At 37.4% G+C, this 26,232-nt stretch overlaps 1 protein-coding gene across 3 annotated transcripts; it reads left to right on the top strand.

Moving 5' to 3' along the window:
- Window positions 1-172: 172 nt before the first annotated feature.
- On the top strand, window positions 173-25,381 carry LOC117988391 (protein lifeguard 1-like). Of its 3 annotated transcripts, none has more exons than XM_034975523.2 (8): window positions 173-349; window positions 1,601-1,647; window positions 13,620-13,798; window positions 15,622-15,723; window positions 16,648-16,754; window positions 18,186-18,345; window positions 19,195-19,324; window positions 20,484-25,381. In XM_034975523.2, the coding sequence occupies exons 2-8, from the start codon at window positions 1,617-1,619 to the stop codon at window positions 20,711-20,713; spliced, it is 939 nt and encodes a 312-aa protein (XP_034831414.1). In that variant the 5' UTR covers window positions 173-349; window positions 1,601-1,616; the 3' UTR covers window positions 20,714-25,381. The 3 variants fall into 3 exon arrangements, with proteins under 3 accessions (XP_034831414.1, XP_069359081.1, XP_069359080.1); XM_069502980.1 differs by lacking the exon at window positions 1,601-1,647 and adding an exon at window positions 1,462-1,549 and having other exon boundaries at window positions 175-349; XM_069502979.1 differs by lacking the exons at window positions 173-349; window positions 1,601-1,647 and adding an exon at window positions 12,172-12,326.
- Window positions 25,382-26,232: the final 851 nt, after the last annotated feature.

The following is a 26,232-nucleotide window of genomic DNA, read 5'->3' as shown; positions in this document are numbered from 1 at the left end:
TATTTAAAGTACAACTTTCCGAAAAGTGCCCAAAAAGAACTAAATTAAAGTGTGAATAATTTTGAATGGGGGTTTTGGTAGTGCCGCGCAAGACACTTTTCTAAGATTTTGAAAAGTGTAATATTATTAAGTGGTAAATAGGTCTAAGTTTATGTTATGATAGCAACCCTGTTTGTCACTTGTGAATTGTGGTGAATTTTGTGAATAATTGTGATTTGTCAATAATTCCGAATTTGTGTGAGTTCATTTCATACGTGTTTGGAAAAATTTGAAGAATCGCTAAAAACAGCAGTGTTTAAAAAGTGTTTTGCAAGTTTTCCTCCGATTCCTGCATTTATCAACAAAGAACGTAAGTAGAAACGGAGTGAAAAGCCACTTCGGTACGAAAACAAATCGATATACCTAGTTGTTGCGCCATTTCGGAAATCTAGCACTTTCTAGAGAGAACTTTCCACATGATGATTGATTTTGTTTATTTAACTATTATTTTAATATTTGTTTAGATTCTTATCGTTCAAAAAATGTTTATATCCTGATTTATTGTAATGTATTGCAATTGAAACGTTTCTTATTGCATCACATCCTATGAAATAAGGTAAATCAATCAATATTATTTTATGGTAAAAACGTGCTGTAATAGAACGCTTCTCTTACTAGGGCATTAGGAAGTACCTACACTTCCTCTGGCTAGAGTGATTGTACGACTCAAATCTCTACTCTCTTGCACACTCAATTTTCCTTCCTTACAAATTATAACATTATGCTTAGTAAATATTATGAGTCAGTCAATATTAATAGCTACTAAAACTTATTTTTTCGTAAGAAGGTACTTTTCGATTCCAAGGACACATACCTCATCTTTTATTGTAATATAAACAGTCTTAAATATAGTTGGAATCGACATTGGTCTATATACCTAACATTTTGTTTGTAACAAGTCGGGGAATACCGGGATTTTCCAATCACGATGTTTATAAAAGATATGGCCATATTATAGGCACAATGAAAGTACAGTAGAAATTCGATTATCTGGCCCTTGTTTATACGGATTCGCGATTATCCGGACTACCAACCGAAAATTGTTCGGCCAAGTGCGAGTCAGACTCGCGCACCGAGGGTTCCATACTCGGGTATTTTTTCCGCCATTTTGTATGATAAATCAAAAACTATTATGCATAAAAATCTGTTTTAGAATGTACAGGCAAAGCCCTTTCATATGATATCCTACTTGGTATAGTTATCTTACTTTGAAAATTGAAAATACTATTATAGTGAACTACATAATATGCACAAAACCAGCTTTTCTTCATACATTATTCGACTATCCGGATTTTCGATTATCCGAATTCCTGACGACAACAATTAGTCCGGTTAATCGAGTTTCCACTGTAATAGTAAAAGGAAGTAGGTAAGTATTAACAACCAAAACAATTAAAACTCATCCATATTAATTTTTTCCAGTTAACCCTTCCACCGTGTAAGTGAAATTTCACCAAAACGGCTTCCGAAAAGCTAAACCCGTCGGAGCAGAAAAACTACGACACAATGTGTATGTATACCTTCATTTCCTTTTTACTCAATTTTTCTTCTTTTTTTACAGTCTGTGACTTTGGACAATGTGGCAGAGCTCTGGAGTCTATCCCGGAGGTTTTATATTTTGCATAGATATTTGAATGTTTTGCACCCTAGTCCCTATGTCATCATTGTCCAAAAGTTGTTTGTTTTTTTAAGTTTTGCCATCACTACCCCTATTATAAATGTGAAAGTGTGTTTGTTTGTTGGTTTGTTGGTTTGTCCTTCAATCACGTTGCAACGGATCGACGTGATTTTTTGCATGGGTATAGTTTAAGACCTATGGAGTAACATAGGCTACTTTTTATCCCGGAAAATCTAAAGAGTTCCTACGGGATTTTTAGGAACATAAATCCACGCGTACGAAGTCGCGGGCATCAGCTAGTGTAATATAAATGCTATTTCCTTACTCTGCTAGATACTTGAGAATTTTACATTTGCATGTGGGAATAATATGGTGCAATGCACACTGTCAGAGTTGAATGCAGCCAAGGTACTGCGTCTTTTTGATAATAACTCAAATTAAGCTTTATTTAGCGAAGCTGTGTTTTGCCGTAGTAATCAAGATTACGGCGATTACGCACAGCACTTCCGTCATCCGTGAGAATACCAGTGAATATCTACGACACATGTCATAAGCTCCCATACAAAACAAAAAGGAACGTATTTTCACGGACTCGGATCGGATGAGTGTGTAACCGCTGTAAGTCAAAAAAGGCAGTTTCGTTAAAGCTGTGCTTAAAGTTTAGTTTTTATATTTTTTGTCTAAAAAAACTATTATGTTACATAGAGTAAGTAACCCAGATTCCATAATTGTAGAGGATCTTAGTAATCCTTTCACAAAACATTGGTTCAACCTGCATCGGTGCGATAATAACACCTTTACTTAGATTAGTTTATTTTTAAATTGTTAGCTCCATTATTATTTTTTTACATTTACATTTATATTGTTATTCAATTCAATTCTAATATCTAATGTAATCTGCTCCATATTGTGTGTATATTGTTATGGGTTGTAACTTGTATTTTCATTGCCTGAAATAAAATTATTTTATTTATTTATTATTTATAAAAGTGTCAGATTAAAAAAAAAATCTGTTACTGCCCTCTCGATTAACATTTATATCCCTGCACTCTGCAGTATTATACCCATTGCAACCATAGGTCAAAAAGACTGGCTCCTTTCTTCTCTGTGCGTGTGCATCAGCCCTAAAATTGTTTGCCTTGAAAAGTTAAAACAAAGCTATCTTTTTCGAAAGGGCAAATACGAGCACAATTTTTGAACTTGTCAATTTGGTTTGTGCTAGAATTGCACCATTATGTCCGATTATTTAAAAACATGTTAAACATTGATCTACACTAAGGCACACACTGTTAAACATGTACAGCAGGACCTCTTTAATCCGAACCCCGAGAATTTACCCCAGTTAAATTACGTTCGTATTTGTGGGGCGTTCAGATTATGATACAGAAAATTTATAGGGTATTATTGTTTATGAAATAATTGTATTGTAAAATTTTAAAAGTATATTACATTTATTAAACATTTTTAGAGAAATCCAAAATTTAAGTTTGTCGGGAGGTATTAAATGACAACCTACTCGACATTCGTGAAGCGAAAAGCGTGGGGCGTTCGCATTACAGAGGTGTTCAGATTAGAAGGGGTTCGGATTAAAGAGGTCCTGCTAAGCAAACATTCTTTCTTTCAATAAGTTTTGTATAGTACTATGATCAGCCCCCCAATTGTGTAAGAATAACCATTTCATGGCTATCGCAATCGTCAAGAAATTCTGCCCTTTGATTGGCTGTGAAAAAATGTAAACAGCGAATCAACCAATCAAAGGGCAGAATTTCTTGACGATTGCGATAGCGATGAAATGGTTATTCTTACACAATCGGGAGGCTGAACAAACACCCACCTAAACACTTCTGCTATTCACCAACCACCAATCTATTTACATAATATTATTTTGTCATTTTTTGCATAAGCCAATAAAATAACATAAATGATGCAGGTATTTATGCATTGCTTATCAGAATTTTTAAGTATTGAGGCTTATATTTGACTAGCTTATGCTCGCGACTTCGTCCGCGTGGACTACATCAATTTGACCCCCTATTTTACTCTTTTTTTTTAAAATTGAAAATTCCTTAGCGGATGCCTACGTCATAATAGCTATCTGTATGCCAAATTTCAGCCCAATCTATCCAGTAGTTTGAGCTGTGCTTTGATAGATTAGTCAGTCAGCCAATCACCTTTTCCTTTTATATATTTAGATACTAGATGATAGACGATGCCGCGTCCTCATGGATTTAGATTTTCAAAATTCCCGTGGGAACCCTTTCATTTCTGGGAGCTATCTCTGCACCAAATGTCTAAATCGATTGAGCGGATGAGCCGAGAAAAGGTAACAGGCAGACACTTTCGTATTCATAATCCATGCTAATATTATAAATGCGAAAGTGTGTCTGTCTGTCTGTCTGTCCGTCCGTGAAAAGCTAGCAGACAGACAGACAGACAGACGTCTGTCTGTCTGTCTGCTAGCGTATCATGGCTCAACCGTTTAACCGATTTTAACGAAATTTGGTACAGAGACAGCTTGTATCCCGGGGCATACAACATACATAGGCTACTTTTTATCCCGGAAAATTGAAGAGTTCCCACAGGATTTTTAGAAACCTAAATCCACGCAGACGAAGTCGCGGGCATCATCTAGTAGTACTATGGATTTCACGTTGTTTTTCTTGACAACCCTAATAAACTTAACTACAATTATCTATTATTTCTACTCATATTTTGTTGTTCAATTTTGAACTGTATCATGATGGTAACAAAGTGCAGTGTACAAATTCTGCTCAAATTGCTCTAATGGCATCCACCTACGCTAATTGTACTGACCCTGGAAATGAGTTTTATAATCTCGTTAGCAAATACGTAAAAACCCGCCAAGTGCGAGTCAGACTCGCGCACTGAGGGTTCCGTACTATAATCGTATTTTATCGACATTTTGCACTATAAATCAAAAACTACTTACCTACTAGATCTCGTTCAAACCAATTTTCGTTGGAAGTTTGCATGGTAATGTACATCATATTTTTTTTTAGTTTTATCATTCTCTTATTTTAGAAGTTAGAGGGGGGGGGGGGGGGGCACACATTTTACCACTTTGGAAGTGTCTCTCGCGCAAACTATTCAGTTTAGAAAAAAATAATATTAGAAACCTTAATATCATTATTGAAGACCTATCCATAGATACCCCACACGTATACAGCGGCTCCCTGCGGCTTCGTTTGATGTCGTCTGTCGACCTTGTGGACGTCTGCCAACATTGCGTTAAGTTATTTAGCTAAGCTGTAGCGTAAGTCAGAAAAGGTACTTTCGTGAAAACGGCGCTTAATTTTTTTTTTGTGTATAAACTACCTATACACTTGGTTGCACAAAAGGCGGAAAGCAATTTTAAGTAATTTAAAAAAATCTAAATATTCAACTCAGTATCCTCTCGACCACCACGACTATCTTTTTTGCAGGCAGTAGTAGATCACTACGGGATATTACCTAATCGTATCCAAACATTTATTATGTACTATCGTCATTTATACTTGTAAAATAGCTAATCGCATCTTTTTTTCTATATAAAAATGAAACGCTAAATGTGTTGCTGATCGCAAATCTCGAGAACCGCTGAACCGATTTCGCTAATTCTTTTTTTATAATATCCTTTGAAGTACGAGGATGGTTCTTGCGAAGAGAAAATTAAAAAAAAATTGATCTTAAGTATTAAAAAAAAAAAAACGACTGTTAGGCGGTACGAAGTTCGCCGGGTCAGCTAGTATTAGGCTGCCTGTCGACTGATGCGGAGCGGAGCGGAGATGTGTATAGTTGACCAATCAGAGTTTTGTCAGACGACGGAATATAATCATCACGTTATTTACCGACAATCTGATTGGTTTGCTCAACACATCTCCTCTCCGCTCCGCACCAGTGGACAGGCAGCCTTAGGTTGATAAAAACAATGTACTAACCTAGCAATAATGAAAACAATAAAGAATATTTATTATTTATTTATTTATAACTAACAAGTTTACATAATATATACACTTAAATCATCTCGATTGGTCAACTCTATATCAAGTTTATATTTGAAACTTAATAACAAGCTTTCGTTATCAATTTTCCTGCTGTTTATTTTAAACTTGTAGGCATCTCCATTTTGGGTTAATTTAGTGCCTTTATCATCAATATTATATCGAATCACATCCCTTTATTGAGGTTATCATCTATCACAAATTACAAACAAATTAATGATTCAAAGTTCAAACTATCATGAACTCGGGAAATCCTGCTTATAGATTAGGGGGTCACAACAAATTTGGTAACCATCACCGATATGGATTATGTTGAGTTCAGAGGATAGAGGGCAACTCTCTGAAGCTAAATATGCCACTCTGCCTGCGCTGAGTGGTTGACATAAGTATTTATGGCGCCTGAAAGAGGTCTGATCGTTACAAAAAATTACATGATATGGCATGATATTATATAAAGTAGCCTATGTCCTTCCCCGGGATACAAGCTTACCGCTGAACTAAATTTCGTCAAATATGGTTGAACGGATGGGCCGTGAAAGGCTAGCATACAGAAAGACAGACAGACAGACAGACACACTTTCGCATTTATAACATTAGTATGGATAGGTATATTTATATATATTTTACATATTTTATCGGCAAAGGAATAAACCCTAAAATATCTGAAACAAATAAAGCAACTTCTTTTTTTACACATCGGCTATTGATTACCTCATACTGGCATGATTCAGCACACAATTCTAAATCGGTACACATACTTTATTATACGTACTTTCTAGTATTTTTGCAGTAATGCAAGATGAGTGTGAAAAACAATTTGTTTATCAATCTCCAGCCGGCCGTATAATAAAAAACCTCTTCGTTTAATATGTTACCGTCATAACTCTTATCCGGGCAAAACTACTACATGCAAACAACTATAAAGGTCTAATAGACAAAAGTAATGACTGAAATTCGTTACTGACGTCCGTCCGTCTGTCCGTCGTGTCTGTCAAAAAACATATAGGGTACTTCCCATTGACCCGGAATCATGAAATTTGGTAGGTAGGTAGGTCTCATAGCACAAGTAAAGGAATAAATCCGAAAACCGTGAATTTGTGGTTATATCACAAAAAAAATTGAAAAATGTTCATGAACAAATAATTAATATTTTCAACTTTCAAAGTTTTATCAATTTTCAACTATTATATTATTTGAACCACGGAACAGAAAGAACAGTGGAAGTGCAATTCACCAAAATTACTATAGGAACCGCTGTCGCCAAACTCATACAAATATACCGATAGTCATATATTGCACTACAAAGAAACAAATCATTTGATTTGTCGTTTAAGTTTAGTCAAAACTAGCCTACGTCACAGATTTGGAAACAAACCCTGACGTTCTAGAAATAAGATTTATTTTGCTTTAGCGGAAGAACGTATTTACGAGCTATAGTCACACTAGATTCAATTGTCCAATTAATTCCGCTACTTGACCATAGATGGCGGTATTCTAAGTGGTAGCAATTATAAACTTAAGTACGTTAAACATATGGTTGACATTTGCGTGATCGGTCGATTTTTTTTCCTCCTCAGCTAAGGCCGCACCGCGTAGCTCAATAAATTACCTATCGATATCGATAGATACTCGTTATTTTGTTCATTCGCAAAAATAAAATTAAAAAGGTAATTATAAAATTGAATAAAAGTGCTGGTATGTATGCATGCCTTTTACAAGTATGCACAATAAATACTGCAACGTATGAAAATAGTTAAATTTTATTTATTGCCCTTGAAATAAAACATATTTGTTAAGAAACTGGCGTTTCGAAAGTCTTATTTTTAATTTTAATAAACGGTGTATGCGAACATTTATGTATATATTTTTCGACTATTGCCTTCATCAAATCGGTAACGTGATTAGACGCAGGAATCTCCGAATCACTTTGTCTTTTTGAAGAACCTGGAGTGACCACATTTATCATTTTGTGGCTGAAACCAAAATTAAATTTTGAGAATAAATCCGTAATAATATTATAAATGCGAAAGTGTGTCTGTCTGTCTGTCTGTCTGTCTGCTAGCTTTTCACGGCTCAACCGTTCAACCGTTTTTGATGAAATTTGGTACAGCGATAGCTTGCATCCCAGGAAAGGACACAGGCTACTTTTTATCCCGGAAAGTTGAAAAGTTCCCACAGGATTTTTAAAAACCTAAATCCACGCGGACGAAGTCGCGGGCATCATCTAGTACCTACATAAAAATGAATAGGAGAAAAATTAATTAGTGTGTTTATGAATTAAATTTGATATTTAGTCAGTCAATCTTTATACAAAAATATAACTAAGAGGTGGTGTTGTTTTGTATTATAATATCAAGTATTTTCAATACTTCCTAAAAGTAATAAAATAAAACAAGGTTACTTGATTTTCATTGATGTAAGCGCAGTAGGTTTCGTATATCTATATCCTTTATTTGATATTATAAAATCGACTTCTAAAAAAATGTTCAGAGCATATCATGCTTGATTTGGTTGGCATCCAATCAACTCTACCCGTTGCATCTATCCATTTCTCTTTGATGCTTGCATCTTTGGGAAACCTAAAAATATTTTAAATGAAGGTTAGAGGAACTACTGATGTCTATTTAGTGATCAATGCAACGTCTCACTCATTAATAAATTATAATTATTGCGTTACTATTTATTTATATCCTTGTATCGATATCAATCGATAAATTCAATATTCGACTTGGCCACATCACTACTTGAGTAGCGAACACGGAGCGAAGTACTTTCGGAATAGAATCAATCCAAAATAAACTTTATCTTAATTGGTTAAGTTTGATTTTGACTAACCGTTCTATTAAATATTAGTAAATTGAAATAAATTAAGATTTTATAGAAAACAATGAAAATCGTACTTACCGATGATACGAAACACCTCCATTTTTAAGATTTTATCTCCTACTATCATTTTTACACTACAAAACGGCAGTACGGCATTGCTAGGGCAATATGAATTTGTCGCGAGACTACCAACTCCACGCGATGTTTGAACGCGACTGGGATCAGTTAAGCGTAACTACGCTTAATTGTGGCACGCGTGCCACGCCTACTTAGCACTTCCACTGTTTTTTCTGTTCCGTGATTTGAACAGACAACGAAGTGATCCTATAAGGGGCCCTTTTTTCCTTTTGAGGTACGGAACCCTAAAAATGACCATAATGTACAAAAGCATTATGTAATTAATGGAAATGGTCCACAACCTCAGCAATGAGGAATTCGATGCAGAGACTAAACAGATCACTTCTCAGTTTCTCTTCTCATGTTTCCTATAAAGATTGTAATATTATAGTCATTAGTCATTACATGTAACACTTCAGAACAGGGTATTCACCTACTATGGCTTCGTGAAACTCGGTCATTTGACTCTTCTACCTACAAATGGGGGCATAACATTCACTTTCAGTATTTACAGACCATCCAATTTGGTTGGCCTACTTACTCACTAGTGTGGCGTTACAAAACAGCATCACTTCGAATTTCGGAACTATTAGGCTTTATATGAATAGATAACTAAAGGTGAGATCTATAGAGCGCACTCTGACTTTGCGACACGGTTAAAACGAGACAGCGTTATATAACTACCATAAATCTGTCTGGTTTTAACAGTGACTTAAGTCTAAGCAAAGTCAAAGCACGCTCTATAGATTTCAGCCTAATAGCCTGGAAACCTACAGCCACAGTTTGGCAGCTATACAGTGCGACTATCGCTATCACCTCTGATTGGCTGACATACTTCTTGTGCCTCGCCACTGGCCGTCATCGCGTCATATAATTTGGTATTTGACAACTAGTCAAATCGGTAACTTTTTATCAAACGTCAAAACGCGCACTTAGTATGCGAGCTAGTATGAAATATTGAAATGTGACGTCACAATAATTTGACGTGCTTTTTTTAGTCTAATCGATAATTTAAAATGGTTATTACACTTAAAACTAACAAAGTGCGTGGACTTTACATATTTTGGAAGACCCACTATTTAATAATCACTAAGAAATAATTTATTTTGGACACAGGCAAATACCCGATTCCATGTCCTGTCTTTAGCCAAACCGAAAAGTTGTGCTATGTTCTTAAGACACGACTTTTTTTACCGACGCTCCTCTTTCCCTCAATTTTGTCCCATCATGATGGCCCGAAGGAAACGTTACTGGTTATGTCTGAGAACATTTTCCAGATACCTGACCTTTCTGCGTGACACTAGGTGTGTCACGCACTAGTTGCTAAAATGAACTGTTGTAGCAAGAATATCACTACAATTTTATCGCTATTTTAATCGAATCGAGATAAGAACATCCAATTTTGGTTGGGTTGTCGGGCACACGCATCCTGTCGGCTATCCAACAAGATACCAACCATGTTGGTTCGTGTGTTAGTATCTACCTACAACTGTTGGATCCGCTCAAGTCTCAACTCTGTTCCCAGTACGCATGTGTGGCTGGTGTAAACATTCCCATTTCTGGATACGGGAATTTAGCTCTTAAGATAATCTGATTAATGCTGTTATCGCAAGCAACGTACATATTGACGTTCCTCTTATATATTCTTATATACATTTTTAGGGTTCCGTACCTCAAAAGGAAAAACGGAACCCTTATAGGATCACTTTGTTGTCTGTCTGTCTATCTGTCTGTCGGTCTGTCAAGAAACCTACAGGGTACTTCCCGTTGACCTAGAATCATGGAATTTGGCAGGTAGGTAGATCTTATAGCTGACATTTGGGGAAAAATCTGAAAACCGTGAATTTATAGCTGACATTTGGGGAAAAATCTGAAAACCGTGAATTTAGGGTTAGATCACACAAAAAAATTAATTTGTGGTCATGAACTAATAATTAGTATTTTCAATTTTCGAAGTGAGTGACTATATCAAGTGGGGTATCATATGAAAGGTCTTCATCTGTACATTCTAAAACAGATTTTTATATATTTTTATGCATCATAGTTTTTGAAATGTCGAAAAAATAGGACTGTAGTACGGAACCCTCGTTGCGCGAGCCTGACTCGCACTTGGCCCGTTTTTTTCATGTTCCTATGAGATAGGTAGTAGGTACGACTTTTTCATTCATGATTCAGCTCAGTTTTTGCGTTGGCACATCGCGCCACGGTCGTGGGTCGATTGTTTTTTTTTTTATAAAGAAGTGCAGACTGCAGTGTTAATTCGAGGCTCGTTCATATATTAGTGCCGTACAAAGTCACAGACGGGTATAATTCGTTGCGGAAAAATAGAAACAAACACTGTTGTTATGTTATTGTTGTTTCTTGAGAAGATATCTTCTACCAATTTTAATAGAAACAAAGATATCGTCCTAGCCGGCGGCGGCGCCATGCTGGCGGCCCAGACACGCGATGCCGGCAGTAAACAATCAAACCCCTGATTTATTATTCAGTCTTTTTAAGATTCCGTACCCGAAGAGTGCCAACGGGGCCCTATTACTAAGCCTCCGCTGTCCGGCCGTCCGTCCGTCTGTCTGTCAGCGGGATGTATCTCATGAGCCGAAATAGGTAGACAGTTTAAATTTTCACATAATGTGTATTTCTATTGCCGCTACATCAACAAATAATAAAAATTTCAAAATGGATGTCATGTAAATTTAAAAAAATGATTTATTTCTTGTACGATGGTACTATAACCCTTCGTGTGCAAGCCCGACTCGCACTTGACCGATTTTTTTAACTAACATGACTACGGAACCACTTCGGGGGGAGGAAATCATAAGAGACCTGGCGTCCTGGAAAAGACATCGGGTTATGCAGAATGTTGGACTAAGGCTGCCTGTCCACTGGTGCGGAGCGGAGCGGAGATGTGTTGAGCAGACCAATCAGATTGTCGGTAAATAACGTGACATTTTTATTCCGTCATCTGATGAAACTCTGATTGGTTAACTATACACATCTCCGCTCCGCTCCGCTTCAGTGGACAGGCACCCTAAGGCTAAAATCTATAGAGCGCACTTTGACTTTGCTCAGACTTAAAATAGTGTTAAAACGAGTTCGATTTATGTGAGAAATATAGCTCTGTCTCGTATAGATCTCACTCTCAGAGCCAGCGCGTGGCAACCCCCTGCCAGACACCCTTTAACTTTTAAACTTTAAGGGCGTCTGGCAGGGGGTTGCCACGACACTTAAGTCTGGCAATGCATGACGTTATTCCTGATACTATTCCGAAGAAAATATAAAAAATAAAAAAACTTTATACTTTGACTAGATTTTTTACACCTTCATTACCCGTTATCTCCCAAAGCCACTATGATCCAAACTTCATTGTCGCTGATCGTTCTTCCCTGTGTTGGGGACAATACGCAAAGAAAGTTACAGCTTTTATTAAATAACGAAGGTCTGGCACGCGCTGGCTCTCTCTCTATTTAGAGATAGGTAGGTTGGGTATGTAACCTACCCACTTAATTTTTCCGAGACCAACGCAGCACTATATATTGTACGTGAGCTCATTAATTCAAATTTTAAATCGTGTTTTGGTGAATTTAGTGAATTTTTAGTGATATTAAAAATTGTAAACATAATATCAAGCGTAAATATAACACCGTGTCGATAATTATTTACGTGCGAATGATATGAGGCCTTCGTCATATTTATAACCTCCAACAGTATGATGGCTGAGAACAAAGGTATAATAAAGTTTTTCATATAATAATATGTATGTGTATATAACTACTAATATAGCTAGAGAACCGCATTGTCTTGACCTACGAGTATAACTAGCTATTCAGTGTTGATTGCAAATATGTAATCTTAATATTTAAAAGGAAAAGGTGATCGACTGACTGATCTATCAACGTACAGCTCAAACTACTGGACGGATCGGGCTGAAATTTGGCATGCAGATAGCTATTATAACGTAGGCATCCGCTAAGAAAGGATTTTAGAAAATTCATGCCCTAAGGGGGTGAAATAGTGGTTTGATATTTGTGTAGTCCACACGGCAAAGTCGCGAGCATAAGCTAGTAATTATTATTACCTATTATTGAATTTAATATACGTACCAACAACAATATGTCCACAATTATATGTGTTTGTAACAACTTATTCTATGTTAGTTAATATAATAGCTATATATTTATGCATTTATTTTTAAGATTCAAATTAAAATACAATAAACAAAAATACCAAACTTATTCTAGAACATAAAAATTGCAGATCGAAAATATCATCTAAACCACCGCAACGAGGCAGGGTGCCCAGAACGCTGGCAGCGTTACCTCGTTGAATGGCCAGACTAATATGCTGACCGAGGTAACTGCCAGCCCTCCGGTCCCCCGTGGATTCCGCGAGACGGGATGAAAGGTCCTTAAAAAAGGATCTAGCATCCTCGCCCCACGAACGCATGGTCTCCACCCCAAAAGGCACAAATATGAAACTATTTTCTATATTCTCATATTTGCGCCTCTTGGCCCTTTCTGCTTTAGTAGCCGCCGTATAATTAATATAATTACCAAGTAAAGCAGACATCCAGTGCGCTTTGAATGCACTGTCCTGTCTGGGAATAATTAAGAAATGGACAATGTTTCCACCATTATGTGACGTCTTAGCTAGAAATATGTTTTGATTTATATTTTTTATTATATCTTCAATAATCCTCAAAAAATATTGAATCAAAATATTTCTTGTTGTTAGTTCGGAGTTTGGACACATTATTGCACTTTGACTTTGCTCAGACATAAGTTTCAGTTAAAACGAGACAGATTTATGCCAGCGTATAACGCTGTCTCGTTTTAACAGTGCCTTAAGTCTGAGCAAAGTTTTAGTGCGCTCCATAGATCTCAACCTTAAAGTTGAAATGAGACAGATGTATGTCTCTAGCATAAATCCGTCTCTTTTAAACACTTAAAAAATGTATTTAAAAATTACTAATTCTGGTCTACCTATAGCACTCTTTCTCTTATCCAATATCATTATTACAGATCAATCGCAGGGCGCTGGCTATCCCCAGCCAGGTTATCCTCCTCAAGGCGGCTATCCTCCTCAAGGCGGCTATCCTCCACCAGGCGGCTATCCTCCTCCTGGCGGCTATCCTGCGGGAGGGTATGCGCCACCACCGCAACCTGGATTCCAGCCTGCCGGATATGGAGAGGGCTATGGAGTAAGCTGACATTTCAATCATCATCATCATCAACCAATAGACGTCCGCTGCTGGACATAGGTCTCTTGTAGGGACTTCCACACGCCACGGTCTTGCGCTGCCTGAATCCAGCGGCTCCCTGCGACTCGTCTGATGTCGTCCGTCCACCTAGTGGGGGGGTTTTCTAACACTGCGTCTTCCGGTGCGAGGTCGCCATTCCAGCACCTTGGGACCCCAACGCCCATCAGTTTTACGAACTATGTGCCCTATCCATTGCCTCTTCAGCTTCGCAACCCGTTGAGCTATGTCGGTTACTCTAGTTCTACGGATCTCCTCATTTCTGATTTGATCACGCAGAGAAACTCCAAGCATAGCTCTCTCCACACATTTGAATCATTTATGCTAATTCAATACAAAAATCAGTCAAGTGCGAGACGGACTCGCACACGAAGGGTTCCATACCGTCGTTAAAGAAAGAACACTTTAACATATTTTTTTTCATGGCGGCTATTTTGAATTTTGTGTTTGTTCTTATAGTGGCCAATAGAAGTACACATTCTGTGAAAATTTCAACTCTACCTTACGGTTCACGAGATACAGCCCGCTGACAGACAAACACGGACACGGATACACGGAGGCTTAGTAATAGGGTCCCGTTGGCACTCTTCGCGTACGGAACCCTAATAAACACACAGTTTGTGCAGGAATGGTAAGAGGTCCCTCAGTGGACCAGTGCGAATAATCGCCCGTCAAACTCGGACACTCGCTCATAGCCCAGCGACAATACCTACTATCTCTCTACACATCACATTCTCTTCTTGTTACTAGACAGCCCTTCTGCTATCGTACCGCAAGGCATCGCCAAGGTCTGCATCCGTACGTAGTCGAAATTCCACGGATACGTACGAAGCGATTTGCCTCCTCATTTCTTATCCAAACCGCTATGATTTTTTAAAGAACATTAGCCATGTTAAATGACTAATATTCCCCATTCCTCTCCAACTAAGCGTCAAGTTTGTGCTAGGAGTAGGTACGACAATAGTGCAACGGGTGGGGTTTGAACCATCGACCTTTCGGTTTTCAGTCCACTCCTTTACCCGTTGAGCTATTGAGGCTCTAAATTTTGAACACCCTTCCAGCATCAGTTTTCCCCTCCAATTATAATATGGGTACCTTCAAGTCGAGAGTGAATAGGCATCTTCTAGGCAAGCGCGCTCCATCTTAGGCTGCATCATCACTTGCCACCCAGGTCTGATTGCAGCCAAGCGCTAGTCTATAAATTAAAAAAAAATCTAGTTTCTAGCCTAATTTGTGAGTGGTCAGACAAAATGCTTTAATCTAGTTGGCTTTGTTATGATATTATGTATGTAATGTCCGCTCTTGTAAACGGACGGATTTATTTAAAATATGTATCGATTTGGCGTGGATTGGGCCGGACATGATAATTGTAAGATATTAAGAGTGGTTGCATAGTCAAGTCGTGGATGGCGAGTTAAAGCAGCGCTCCCCAACAAACATTATTATCTAAATATATAAAAGGAAAAGGTGACTGACTGACTGACTGATCTATCAACGCACAGCTCAAACTACTGGACAGATCGGGCTGAAATTTGGCATGCAGATAGCTGTTATGACGTAGGCATCCGCTAAGAAAGGATTTTTGAAAATTCAACCCCTAAGGGGATGAAATTTAAAATTTGTGTAGTCCACGCGGACGAAGTCGCGAGCATACGCTAGTAATGTATATAACTGGTACATTAATTTAAAGATTCTGATTTGTCGCAACGGAATTGAGCTATTCAGGCTCTTACGGTCTATCTTTATGTGCTATTTTCCGTTTGCAGCAACCAGCATATCCTGGTCCCGGCGGCAGCCTCGGCGAGGACGCGGACGTCAAGGGCTTTGATTTCAACGATCAGAGCATCCGGAAGTCTTTCATCAGAAAGGTAAGACCATCTACTTCTACGAAACTAAGTTTGGAGGACATCATGCGATAAGCTTCTCTATTAAAAGCCGCCTCTTTTAACTTTGGGTAACTAAGCCCTTATATCGTAAGACCGGGGGCCCGCTTCACATTACCCGACATTAAATAAAAGATTTTTATGTTTTAAGTGTGAAAAATATAAAATTATAGCAATTTAGTAATACTTTTTTATTCCGTATAGGCAAACGCTTGACCTCAATCACATATTAATTATAAATTTATGATACCTGAGCCGCAGGCGAGGTTTTTAAATAAAATCTACTTAGTGCCATCCTTATCCTGTAAGCATTTATTAAAGGGATAGCAAAACATTTCGAAAATTCGTTTTAGTTTAGTTTGGAGCCAGTGGCGTGCAGCTCATAGAGGCATAAACGCACTGCTTACCCTCATTGTAATAAGTCAATGCTTATTTTTCATTTTAACCTGCCGTAAAATAAGTTCATACCTAAATGCATACCCTGGCTTGAACGCCACTGTTTGGAGCACAATCTCCAATTTGCTATTACATCAGAATTTACAAGGAATAAAAGCTTAATCTTCTTCTTCTTCTAAATATAAAAAATAACTAGGACCATTTTCGGCTGCCGCACCAACCCGTGCTTTCGTGATTCCTTTCGTAATAGGTTGCCTGGAAGAGATCGCTTTAGCGATAAGGCCGCCTTTGCATGCTACATCTATTAGATTAAGATCCTTGTATGTTTCTTCAATGTTTACTTTGTGTTGTGTGCAATAAAGAATAAATAAAATAAAATAAAATTGGTCTGAAATAGAATGAAAACAAAACGAAAGTTATGATCACCCACATTAGGGTTGATTCAAATGCTAGACCGTGCCGGGCCCGAGCCGTGTATGTTTTGTCCGTAACATGTGTAATGGTTGGTCGCAGGTGTACTCCATCCTGATGTGCCAGCTGCTGGTGACGTTGGCCTTCATCACTTTGTTCGTGTACCACCAGCCCACCAAGTTCTGGGTCCAAACCCACTCCTATTTGATGTGAGTATACATCATCATCGAATCGATCTGGCGGAAGCCGAAGCCGATCAGGGTTATGGGTCTCCTTCCATCTTAATCTGCATCATCACTTAGGGTGAGATCTATGGAGTGCACTCTGACTTTGCTTAGACTTGAGACAGAGTCAAAACGAGACAGATGTATATCTCTCACATAGATCTGTCTCGTTTTAACGCAATCTTAAATCTGAGCAAAGTCAAAGTTTGCTCTATAGATCTCAGCCTTAGACCCATTACGCACAGTCGACTAGTCGCCAGGCAACTCAGTCGACGGCGACAGTTAGAATCTGTAATTTTACCGTTTAAACTGTCGTGAGTGATTTCCATTATACATATCTCACACCCGGCTTTACTCACGTGTTTAGTCGCCGTTAGCCCGACTAGTTTCGAACCCTTCCGGGCCCTTGTTCAAAAGGAAGTTCGAACGCGCAGTGAAAAGCAACCCGGTCTGGTGGTAGGCCTCGGCCGTGGCTAGTTACCACCCTATCGGCAAAGCCGTGCCGCCAAACGATTTAGCGTTCCGGTACGATGCCGTGTAGAAACCAAAGGTGTATGGGTTTAATAAAAACTGCCATACTCCTTTCAGGTTAGCCCGCTCCCACCTTAGACTGCATCATCACTTACCATCAGGTGAGATTGCAGTCAAGGGCTAACTTGTATCTAAATAAATAAATAAAAAATGCCCTATCAGTAATCAGTAGTGTCCGACCGGCCAAAATGTGCTAAAGTTTTGGCTGAAGCCGAAGGTTTCTAGTACGTGCTGAAATATAACGAACTGTTACGAAAACAAAACTTGCAGAAGTTGACTTCCGCAAGCTTTTTCTGCCGTGTAAACAATCACGTCCAGCTCACTTCCGCAAGTTTCGTAACTTGCTGGACTTGCCGTAAGTCACAAATGTGTGTACATGTACATGTACAATATTGCTCTTAGTGTAAACAATTCTGCAAGTACTTCTTCTTTCTTCATTCTGGGCTGGTTTCCGCACTTAAACGTTTCCGTCTGTTGTGCGTGCATCACCCCTCCCCGCCGAAGTCTTCACTCCAGCCATCCAAGCTCACTCCAGAAGCCAAGTAGACCGCCCAGGTTGCCGAGGGCTTCTTGGAGTGAGGTCGGGGAACCTAAATGGCGTTCGCGTTGCTCTGCTACGCCCGTGCACTCCAGGAGCACGTGCGTCGGTGTTTCATCGACCTCCATGCAGGCCCTGCACAGAGGACTGTCGGTGACACCTATAACGAAAAGGTGTTTGTTTAGTGGGCTATGCCCTGTTATGAGTCCCACCACCTTCCTAAGTTTACCTCTGTCCAGGCGGAGTAGTTTGTTAGTTTGACGTTTGTCTATGTTAGGCAAAGCTCTCTGCAAGTACTTGCGGAATAACTTGCTGCAGCTGTGTTGAGTGTAGCGTTTGGTTTGCAGATGGGTCGCCCTCGTGATAGTGATCGTGTGCCTGATCGCGATGGCGTGCTGCGAGAGCGTGCGGCGCACGGCGCCCACCAACTTCATCTTCCTGGGCATCTTCACCATCGCCGAGAGCTTCATGCTCGGCGTCACCAGCAGCATGCACGACAGCGACGCGGTAAGTGATACACACAGTGCTGCAACAACACGTCTGCACATATACAAACAATTGGGTATTTTCCTACTTTTGAATTTGATAAATAATGTGGCTAATTCCATTGTACACAATCTCTAAACTAAACTAAAATGTCACGCCTAAATCTATTGCTAACCCTTTCATAATGTTGCTTGCGGAAAAGGATGGCACTAGATTTAGGCCTATTAATTTAGTTTAGTTTAGAGATTTGTGTACAAGAAAATCGGGTCCATTATTACTGTATTATAAACTAGGATAAAAATAATGACGTACCTACGCTGAAAAAAATATTAAAATCCAACAAAGATTTACAAAGTTACAGGCATTTGGGAGGGTCTTCTATCCCTTTCTCGCAAAACGAAAATTTGTATGAAACCGCACGAAGCTACTATGGCATTAGTGAGGTGTGACGTCAAAATGCTATATCGCTATTTCTGTCTAATCAGAAATATTTAAATGCTTATAACTTTTTTGTTATTTGATCGATTTAATTAGTTTTTTCAGTTGACGTCATTATTTTTATCCTATGTAGTTTATAATAAAGTAATAAACAAATTGGAGTCAAATACCCAATTTCGTGCTAAAGAGAGCGACCCTACAGATTTTCATTAAAAAAGCATTATCGATCAACCCTGATTTATGTTGGTAGGTTGGGGGGATGCGTCGGGCCCAATTTCGGAAATCAATTGGTCTCGCTGGGGCTTCTCACTTGTAACTTTTTTGTTATTTGATCGATTTAATTAGTTTTTTCAGTTTACGTCATTATTTTTATCCTAGTTTAAAATAAAGAGTCCCAAATACAGCCTGTATAATAAGCTGTTCTATCACCAGGTTATGATGGCGGTGGGTATAACGGCGGCCGTGTGCCTCGCGCTCACTCTGTTCGCGTTCCAGTCTCGATGGGACTTCACGGCCATGGGAGGAATCCTGCTTTGCGCTACCGTCGTGCTCTTGCTGTTAGGTGAGTTGTTTTACATCAATGGCACCGATTCTAAGCACAACCTAATTTTAGAGTATTCGCATGCTCTTCTTACTAATGTAATATGAAAAGGACAGACACAGTTTGACAGTTCTGAATTTAATTTTTAGATGGTAAAACCCGTGATTTTAGGGCGCAGTCGCGAACCTACTGTTTAAAATTGTATTGTGCACTAAAATTTAGAATCTTTAAATGTGAAAGTCAGGTTCCGTTCCTTTTTAAGCATAAGTAAAAAGAAAAGGATGCAGATACTTTAAATTTAGTTTAGAGAGAGACTAGAGAATTGGGGCCAATATCCTCTTAAGTACTCTTAACTGTATATTTATATATATTTTTTACCATATTTATAACAACAAATAACTTTACTTATAAGTCCTGACTCCTACAAACCCATCTTGGTAAAAAACCGACCAAGTGCGAGTCAGACTCGCGCACCGAGGGTTCCCTACTGGGGTATTTTTTCGACATTTTGCACGATAAATCAAAAACTAATATAAAAATAAACCTGTTTTAGAATGCTCAGGTGAAGCCCTTTCATATGACACGTCCCACTTGATATAGATATCTTACTTTGAAAATTGATAATACTAATTATTAGTTCATGAACATATATTTTTTTAATGTAACCACAAATTCACGGTTTTCAGGTTCTTCCCCTTATGTCTGCCACCTACCTACCTGCCAAATTTTATGATTCTAGGTCAACGGGAAGTACCCTGTAGGTTTCTTGACAGACAACAGACAGACAGACAACAAAGTGATCCTATAAGGGTTCCTTTTTTCCTTTTGAGGTATGAAATCTAAAAAGTATGGCTTGGCCGTTTAATGTTCGTGGAACTGTTACGTAACATAACATAGCGTATTTTCTTATACATGGCATAAAATTGTATATCAAATCTTTGAAAAGAGCAACCGCCGAGTTTCTTGCTGGTTCTTCTGGGTAGGAAAGGCATTCCAAACCAGTGGTAGATGCAGCTGACGATTCAAAAATACTTGTAAAAGTTTAATTGAATGAAAAATATGTTTATTTGTTTTTAAAAAAAATCACGAAATGACACAGGCCACACAAAATATAATTTGGTGATTGTCGAACAAACTCTTTTTAGTGACTTAAAATTCTAAATTTATGTTATTTTTTTAGGTATTGTTGCTATATTCTATAAAGGACGGACAATGACTCTAGTCTACGCGTCTCTCGGAGCTCTGCTCTTCTCGCTGTACCTGGTGTACGACACTCAGCTGATGTTGGGCGGCAAGCACAAGTACAGCATCTCCCCCGAGGAGTACATCTTCGCGGCTCTCAACTTGTACCTGGACGTCATCAACATCTTCATCTATATCCTCACAATCATCAGCGCGACGAAGGACTAATGCGGGCGTCAACTCATACTGTATGTTCTTCAATTTTGTTTTAAGTAGGGCCAACGATAAGCGATACTAAGGCTGCGATCTATAGAGCGCACTTTGACTTTGCTCAGACTTAAGATTGAGTTAAAAAGAGACAGATTTATGTGAGAGATCGTTTTAAATCAATCTTAAGTCAGAGTGCGCTCTATAGATCTCAGCCTAAGGGTGAAATCTATAGGGCGCACTCTGACTTAGCTTAAATTTAAGACAGAGTTAAAACGAGACAGAGCTATTTCGCTCACATAAATCTGTCTTGTTTTAACTCAATCTTTGACAAGAGCAAAGTCAAAGTGCGCTCTATAGATCGCAGCCTTAGAAAAACTATTTAAAAGTAGGGCTGGCAAAAAGCGATACTTTAACAAAACAAACTATGCACGGAAAGCATTACTTCCTAACACGCTGCTTCTACTCACGTCACCGCATTTGTCAGACGCATCTGTTGCGACTGATTCGTGCTGGTAACGTTATGTACAGTCGGCAACAAAGCTAGGTATGCACCTGCACATAGTCGCTTGTACTGGCGGGTGCAAACCTAGCTTTGTTGCTGACCCTACATTACCTCGACGCGATTGACTCATACGATTTTCTCCGGCACGTCAGTTGCGGCCGACTCTTGACTTTCACGCATCCGATACGACTTCTAGCATCGTTAGCATTTCTTCAACGCGTCTGTTGCAGCCGAGTCGTGCGGTCGTCAACATTTTTCCGGCGTGTTCGATGCGACTGACTTATCTTCTGGCGTCCTCATAACTACGCGTCCGATACTGCTGACTCGTAATCTCTCTTAGCTTAGCTTAGCTGCCGACAAAACTATTCAAGGTAAAAGGTCGAGTTCTTGCCTTAAACGTATCGCTTTTCGAAGGCCTTCACTAAGTTTCGGTTAAATACGTGCTTGACGTGTTGAATTATTTATTTGTGTTGGTTGTGAGGATAGTGAATTTTTATTTTATTATATACATTGACTAGCTTATGCTCGCGATTTCGTCCGCGTGGACTACGCAAATTTCAAATCCCTATTTAGCCGGGGGGGGGGGGGGGGGGGGGGTAAGACCTTAGGGACTGAATTTTCAAAAACTCTTAGCGGATGCCAACGTCATAACAGCTATCTGCATGCCAAATTTCAGCCCGATCCGTCCAGTAGTTTGTAGTAGTTAGTCAGTCAGTCAGTCAGTCAACTTTTCCTTTTATTTATATATAGATTACCCTTTTTGAAAATAATGAAATGCATCTTTGAAATGAAAGGCATTTCTTTCTTTTTGTGATGCTAAATCAGCACAGTACTTTGGCAGTGCCAAGTAGCTTTAGGCACGAACGATATTGGTCATCTCCAAAAGTGTGTCAATTTATTTGAATATATTCTTTAATAAATAAATAAATAAATAACTATGTAGGTATAAAAGCTTTTATAAAATTTTGATTAACATGGGTATTATTATTAGCATATTTTAGCAGTTTGTCCATAAAGCAAAATGTTCTTTTTTTTATCATATGCTTTGGAATAGGTTTAAAGTATATAAATAATGATATCAATTTTCGCTTTGGGATTTAAAAAATGCTTTACAATTTATTAGTAGCCATAAATATGTATTATAAATATAATAGTGCACACTTTTTGAGACCTCACTCTCGCCATATTTGCTCCATGTGTCAATTGGCATGTCAAATGTACGATTTAAGGGTGAACCGTACTTTTGACATGACAGTTGACACAGAGTTAAAATGGCGCGTGAGAAGTAATTTTGTACGGACCTATGCATCTTTTTCTCACATCCTCTGCGAATAAATAATAATAATTTTCTCAATAAGAGTAAATACGGCAAGTGAGTTCTGAGAAAATGTTGAGCTTCACTTACATTCCATTAAAATGATTACTATTCGACATTTCACACATAAAAAAAACAGTGTGATAGAATGATATTATTTATGGACTGATTAGAATAAAACACGTCAAGTGCGATCACTATTTAACCGTACCACAGACAATAATGTCATTTCTAAAATAATAACCTGATTTGAGGTAACCTTGGTATTCAACTTTGACAGCCAACGAACATTAATAAATAATTTGTACAGTCCGTTCACAGTTATTTTACCTCTGGCTGTAAGATTGGCACCATTGCTTTGTTTGCTTTATTCCTTAGAGCGTAGGGTTTATTATTGAGTGATTTGCAATGGTGCCAATCTTACAGCCAGAGGTAAAATAAGTGAACGGACTAGGTTTCTTTTTCTGGAATGGATCTATGGTTAGATAAAATATCGTGATAAAGATAAGTTAAACGCTTTTATTTTATCATTCTTTAAATATTTTTGTTATCTTTTAATTGTTTATTTATCTTATAATTATCCTTATTAGGATAATTAGTAAATCTAGTTTTTCGTTTGCTGTCATAGTTACTTGAAAAACAAAGTTATCCTAATCCTAGTTACCAGTCTTGACCTCGACTGATATTATATTTTAAAAACCTTTCGATTACTTTGTATTTATATTTAGCTACTTAATACATACAAGCTAAAAGCCTGATTGCATACTTACGCCAATATAAATGCAAAAAAAAACTATGAAACTAAAATTTGTCTAAACTATGTGCTATCATTTTAAATTAATAATCTATCTATAACAAAATTAATAATTATAATCAATACTATCTGTAATCTGTCTATTATCGATAAGTTACTTAGCAAGGTTTTTATTTGTCAAAAATTGTATGGTCTTTTGACAAAGTAACTTATCGCCATATTACAGATTTCTTATTAATTTTGACTGTTAGCAACATTGTTATTTGTCAAAATTTGTATGGGCTTATAATGACAAATCAACATTGCTAAGTATCGAAAGATTATAGATTGATTGTGTTATTACTTATTAATTTTGGCCGTATATTTTTATTCCTATCGGTTTTTCGTGCGATATATTTGTACATCCCTTTTATAACCCTCAGATAGGGACAGACCATATTTTAGTTCATAGTTTTTTTTTTACATATTATTTGGTAATTTTTAAGAGATTTATGGCCAAAATTAATAATAATATTCAGTTAATGTTGTTGTTATTTGCCAAAAAAGACCATACAATTTGTTATTTAATAACAACGTTGCTCAGTAACTTATCAATAGATTACAAATAGATTGGTTTATTAATTTCGGCCGTTAGCGATTAATAATTTAATTGATTTATTTTTTAGTTTTGATTAATGTAATGTAATCTAAATAAAAATATGTTTGAATCGAATAGTTATATGAATCTATATGTTAAATATATGTAAATTCGAAACTTAAGATGAATTCGAATAATTAGTGACTGTTGCACTAAAATAACTAAGATCGTAGTAATAACTATAATATTATACTTATGTACCTACGCCGTTTATTCCTAAAATATAAAACGTTTATAAAACCTGTAGTTAAGACGTGTTTTGTCCTATTTAAACATATAATCCGTACAAAATAACTCCTCACGAGCCATTTTAATTCAATAGGTCAACTGTCATGACAAAAGTACGGGGTTCACCTGACATGAAATTTGACACAAAGTTAAAAAACCGCCGAGGAGTTAAATTTTACGCGTTATATTAATTAATCATTTGAATGGGTAAGAGTAAGTAAGACAAAACACATTTTAAACTTTTTATAAATTAAGGTGTTTAGAACTTGTATTTCGTATTAATTTTAAGTATTGCTACTAGATGGCGCTTGCAAACTGAGACAGGTAAATTTCACAGTTTAGCAAAACTACAGTTTGGAAATGGATCATACATCACAAGGACACAAGCTGTGGCTGCCCTTTTGTAATGCAATCTTCAAATCACACTATAGTTCGCATTCACGCTTAAATTTACGGACAATCGATCTCCGTGTATTACAATGAAATTACATTTTAGACTGACAGCCGAAATGAATAATCAATCCTATCTACTCTGTCTATAAGTTACTTAGGAACGTTGTAATTTGTTAACAATAATGTGTGGTCTTTAAATAACAACGTTGTCTTAACTTATCGACATTGATGTTACGAATATTCGCATTCGCATCCGCATCCGCGAATATCAAAAATGTGACATTCGTTACATCACTGTTATCGACAGATTACAGATAGATTGGTATTATTATTGTCAGCTTTATGCAAGTTTTTGGAATTTATCACAATACACAAACCTGTTTAGTTTAGTAGTAGTAGTTTAGTTTCTGAACTGTATGATTGCTAAACGGCAAAAAAATACGGTGATATTGATTTTTCTCTGCACAGGTGTTGAAAAATAGCACTAAATACCTACTTTGGGAATCAATACTTTGGTCAAGATTTATCATAATAGAAACAGTTGCGTTTAAAAAAAATCTTCGAATATTTTTTTTAAACAAATTTTTTCTTTTTCGTGATTATTATTTTCAGTGATGAATGGTATGTTGTGATATTTACTGGACACCCTTTATTTTTAGTATAATCACATGTAATTTTAAAAAGAAGAGTTCAAATTTCAAATAATATGTTTTTTTTCCACAAAACATGCTGAACCTTATTTAATTAAGCAATGGCACATTGTTTCTCAACAAGAATCTTAAGTACCTATTTATAATGTTAAGGGTTTTGTTATGTTCAAACTTTGATTTTTTATTAAAATTAACGTAATAATACCGTACCTGTGTTATTATTTAACACACCGTTATACCTAGTTATACAGGGTGTAACCAGAACGCTGCCAAAAAGCGAAGGCAGGTTGATCAGATAGTACTGATGATTACTGATATGACACCACAAAAAAAAATCGCGAAAAAATCAAAAAAATCCTATATTTTGTAAAATTTCACGATATATTGCAAATAAAACATCTGACACTAGAGGCCAAAGAACGTTGTAAGTAGGCCACTTGAAATCAATGCTGCGTAGGCGGGGCATTGACCCGAGTATTGCACGCTACACATTACGGGTTTGAAAAATACTAAATCACTAAAACTACAAAATGAGGCAAATGGTTAGTGGTATTGGATTGTGTTTAGGTAGTATAACAATAACGCTAAGTTTTTGCTAGTTTTTTGGTTACACCATGTATTATTCTAATAATCACTAGACAAGCGGCCTCTGTTCCAACCTTTGGTTTCTGTGTAATAAACTGACTTCTAGAAGTTTTTGAAAATAGAATATTTAATTTGCTAGCGCCTGCGCAGATGAGGAGCTAGTGGCCGCGGATGACTATTGTACGGTTAAAGAACTTTATTCTCACCATAAGAAATAAATTCACTTACATCAGAAATTATTGTCTTGTTGTCATCTTTTACTTATTATATAATCCGTTCAAGATGAGAACTTACTCGCCATTTTAACTCTGTGTCTATCTTCATGTCAAAAGTACGGTTCACCTTTAAAACAAAGATAATCGCACTTTTGAGATAACAGTTTACACAGATTTAAAATGGCGAGTAACAGCGGTTAGGCACTCATCCGATCCGAGTCCGTGAAAATACGTTCCTTTTTGTTTTGTATGATAGCT

Source organism: Maniola hyperantus, chromosome 14 (genome assembly GCF_902806685.2).
Source record: "Maniola hyperantus chromosome 14, iAphHyp1.2, whole genome shotgun sequence".
In the NCBI taxonomy this organism is placed as follows: Eukaryota; Metazoa; Arthropoda; class Insecta; order Lepidoptera; family Nymphalidae; genus Maniola; species Maniola hyperantus.
This window is presented reverse-complemented; position numbering and strand designations above follow the sequence as displayed.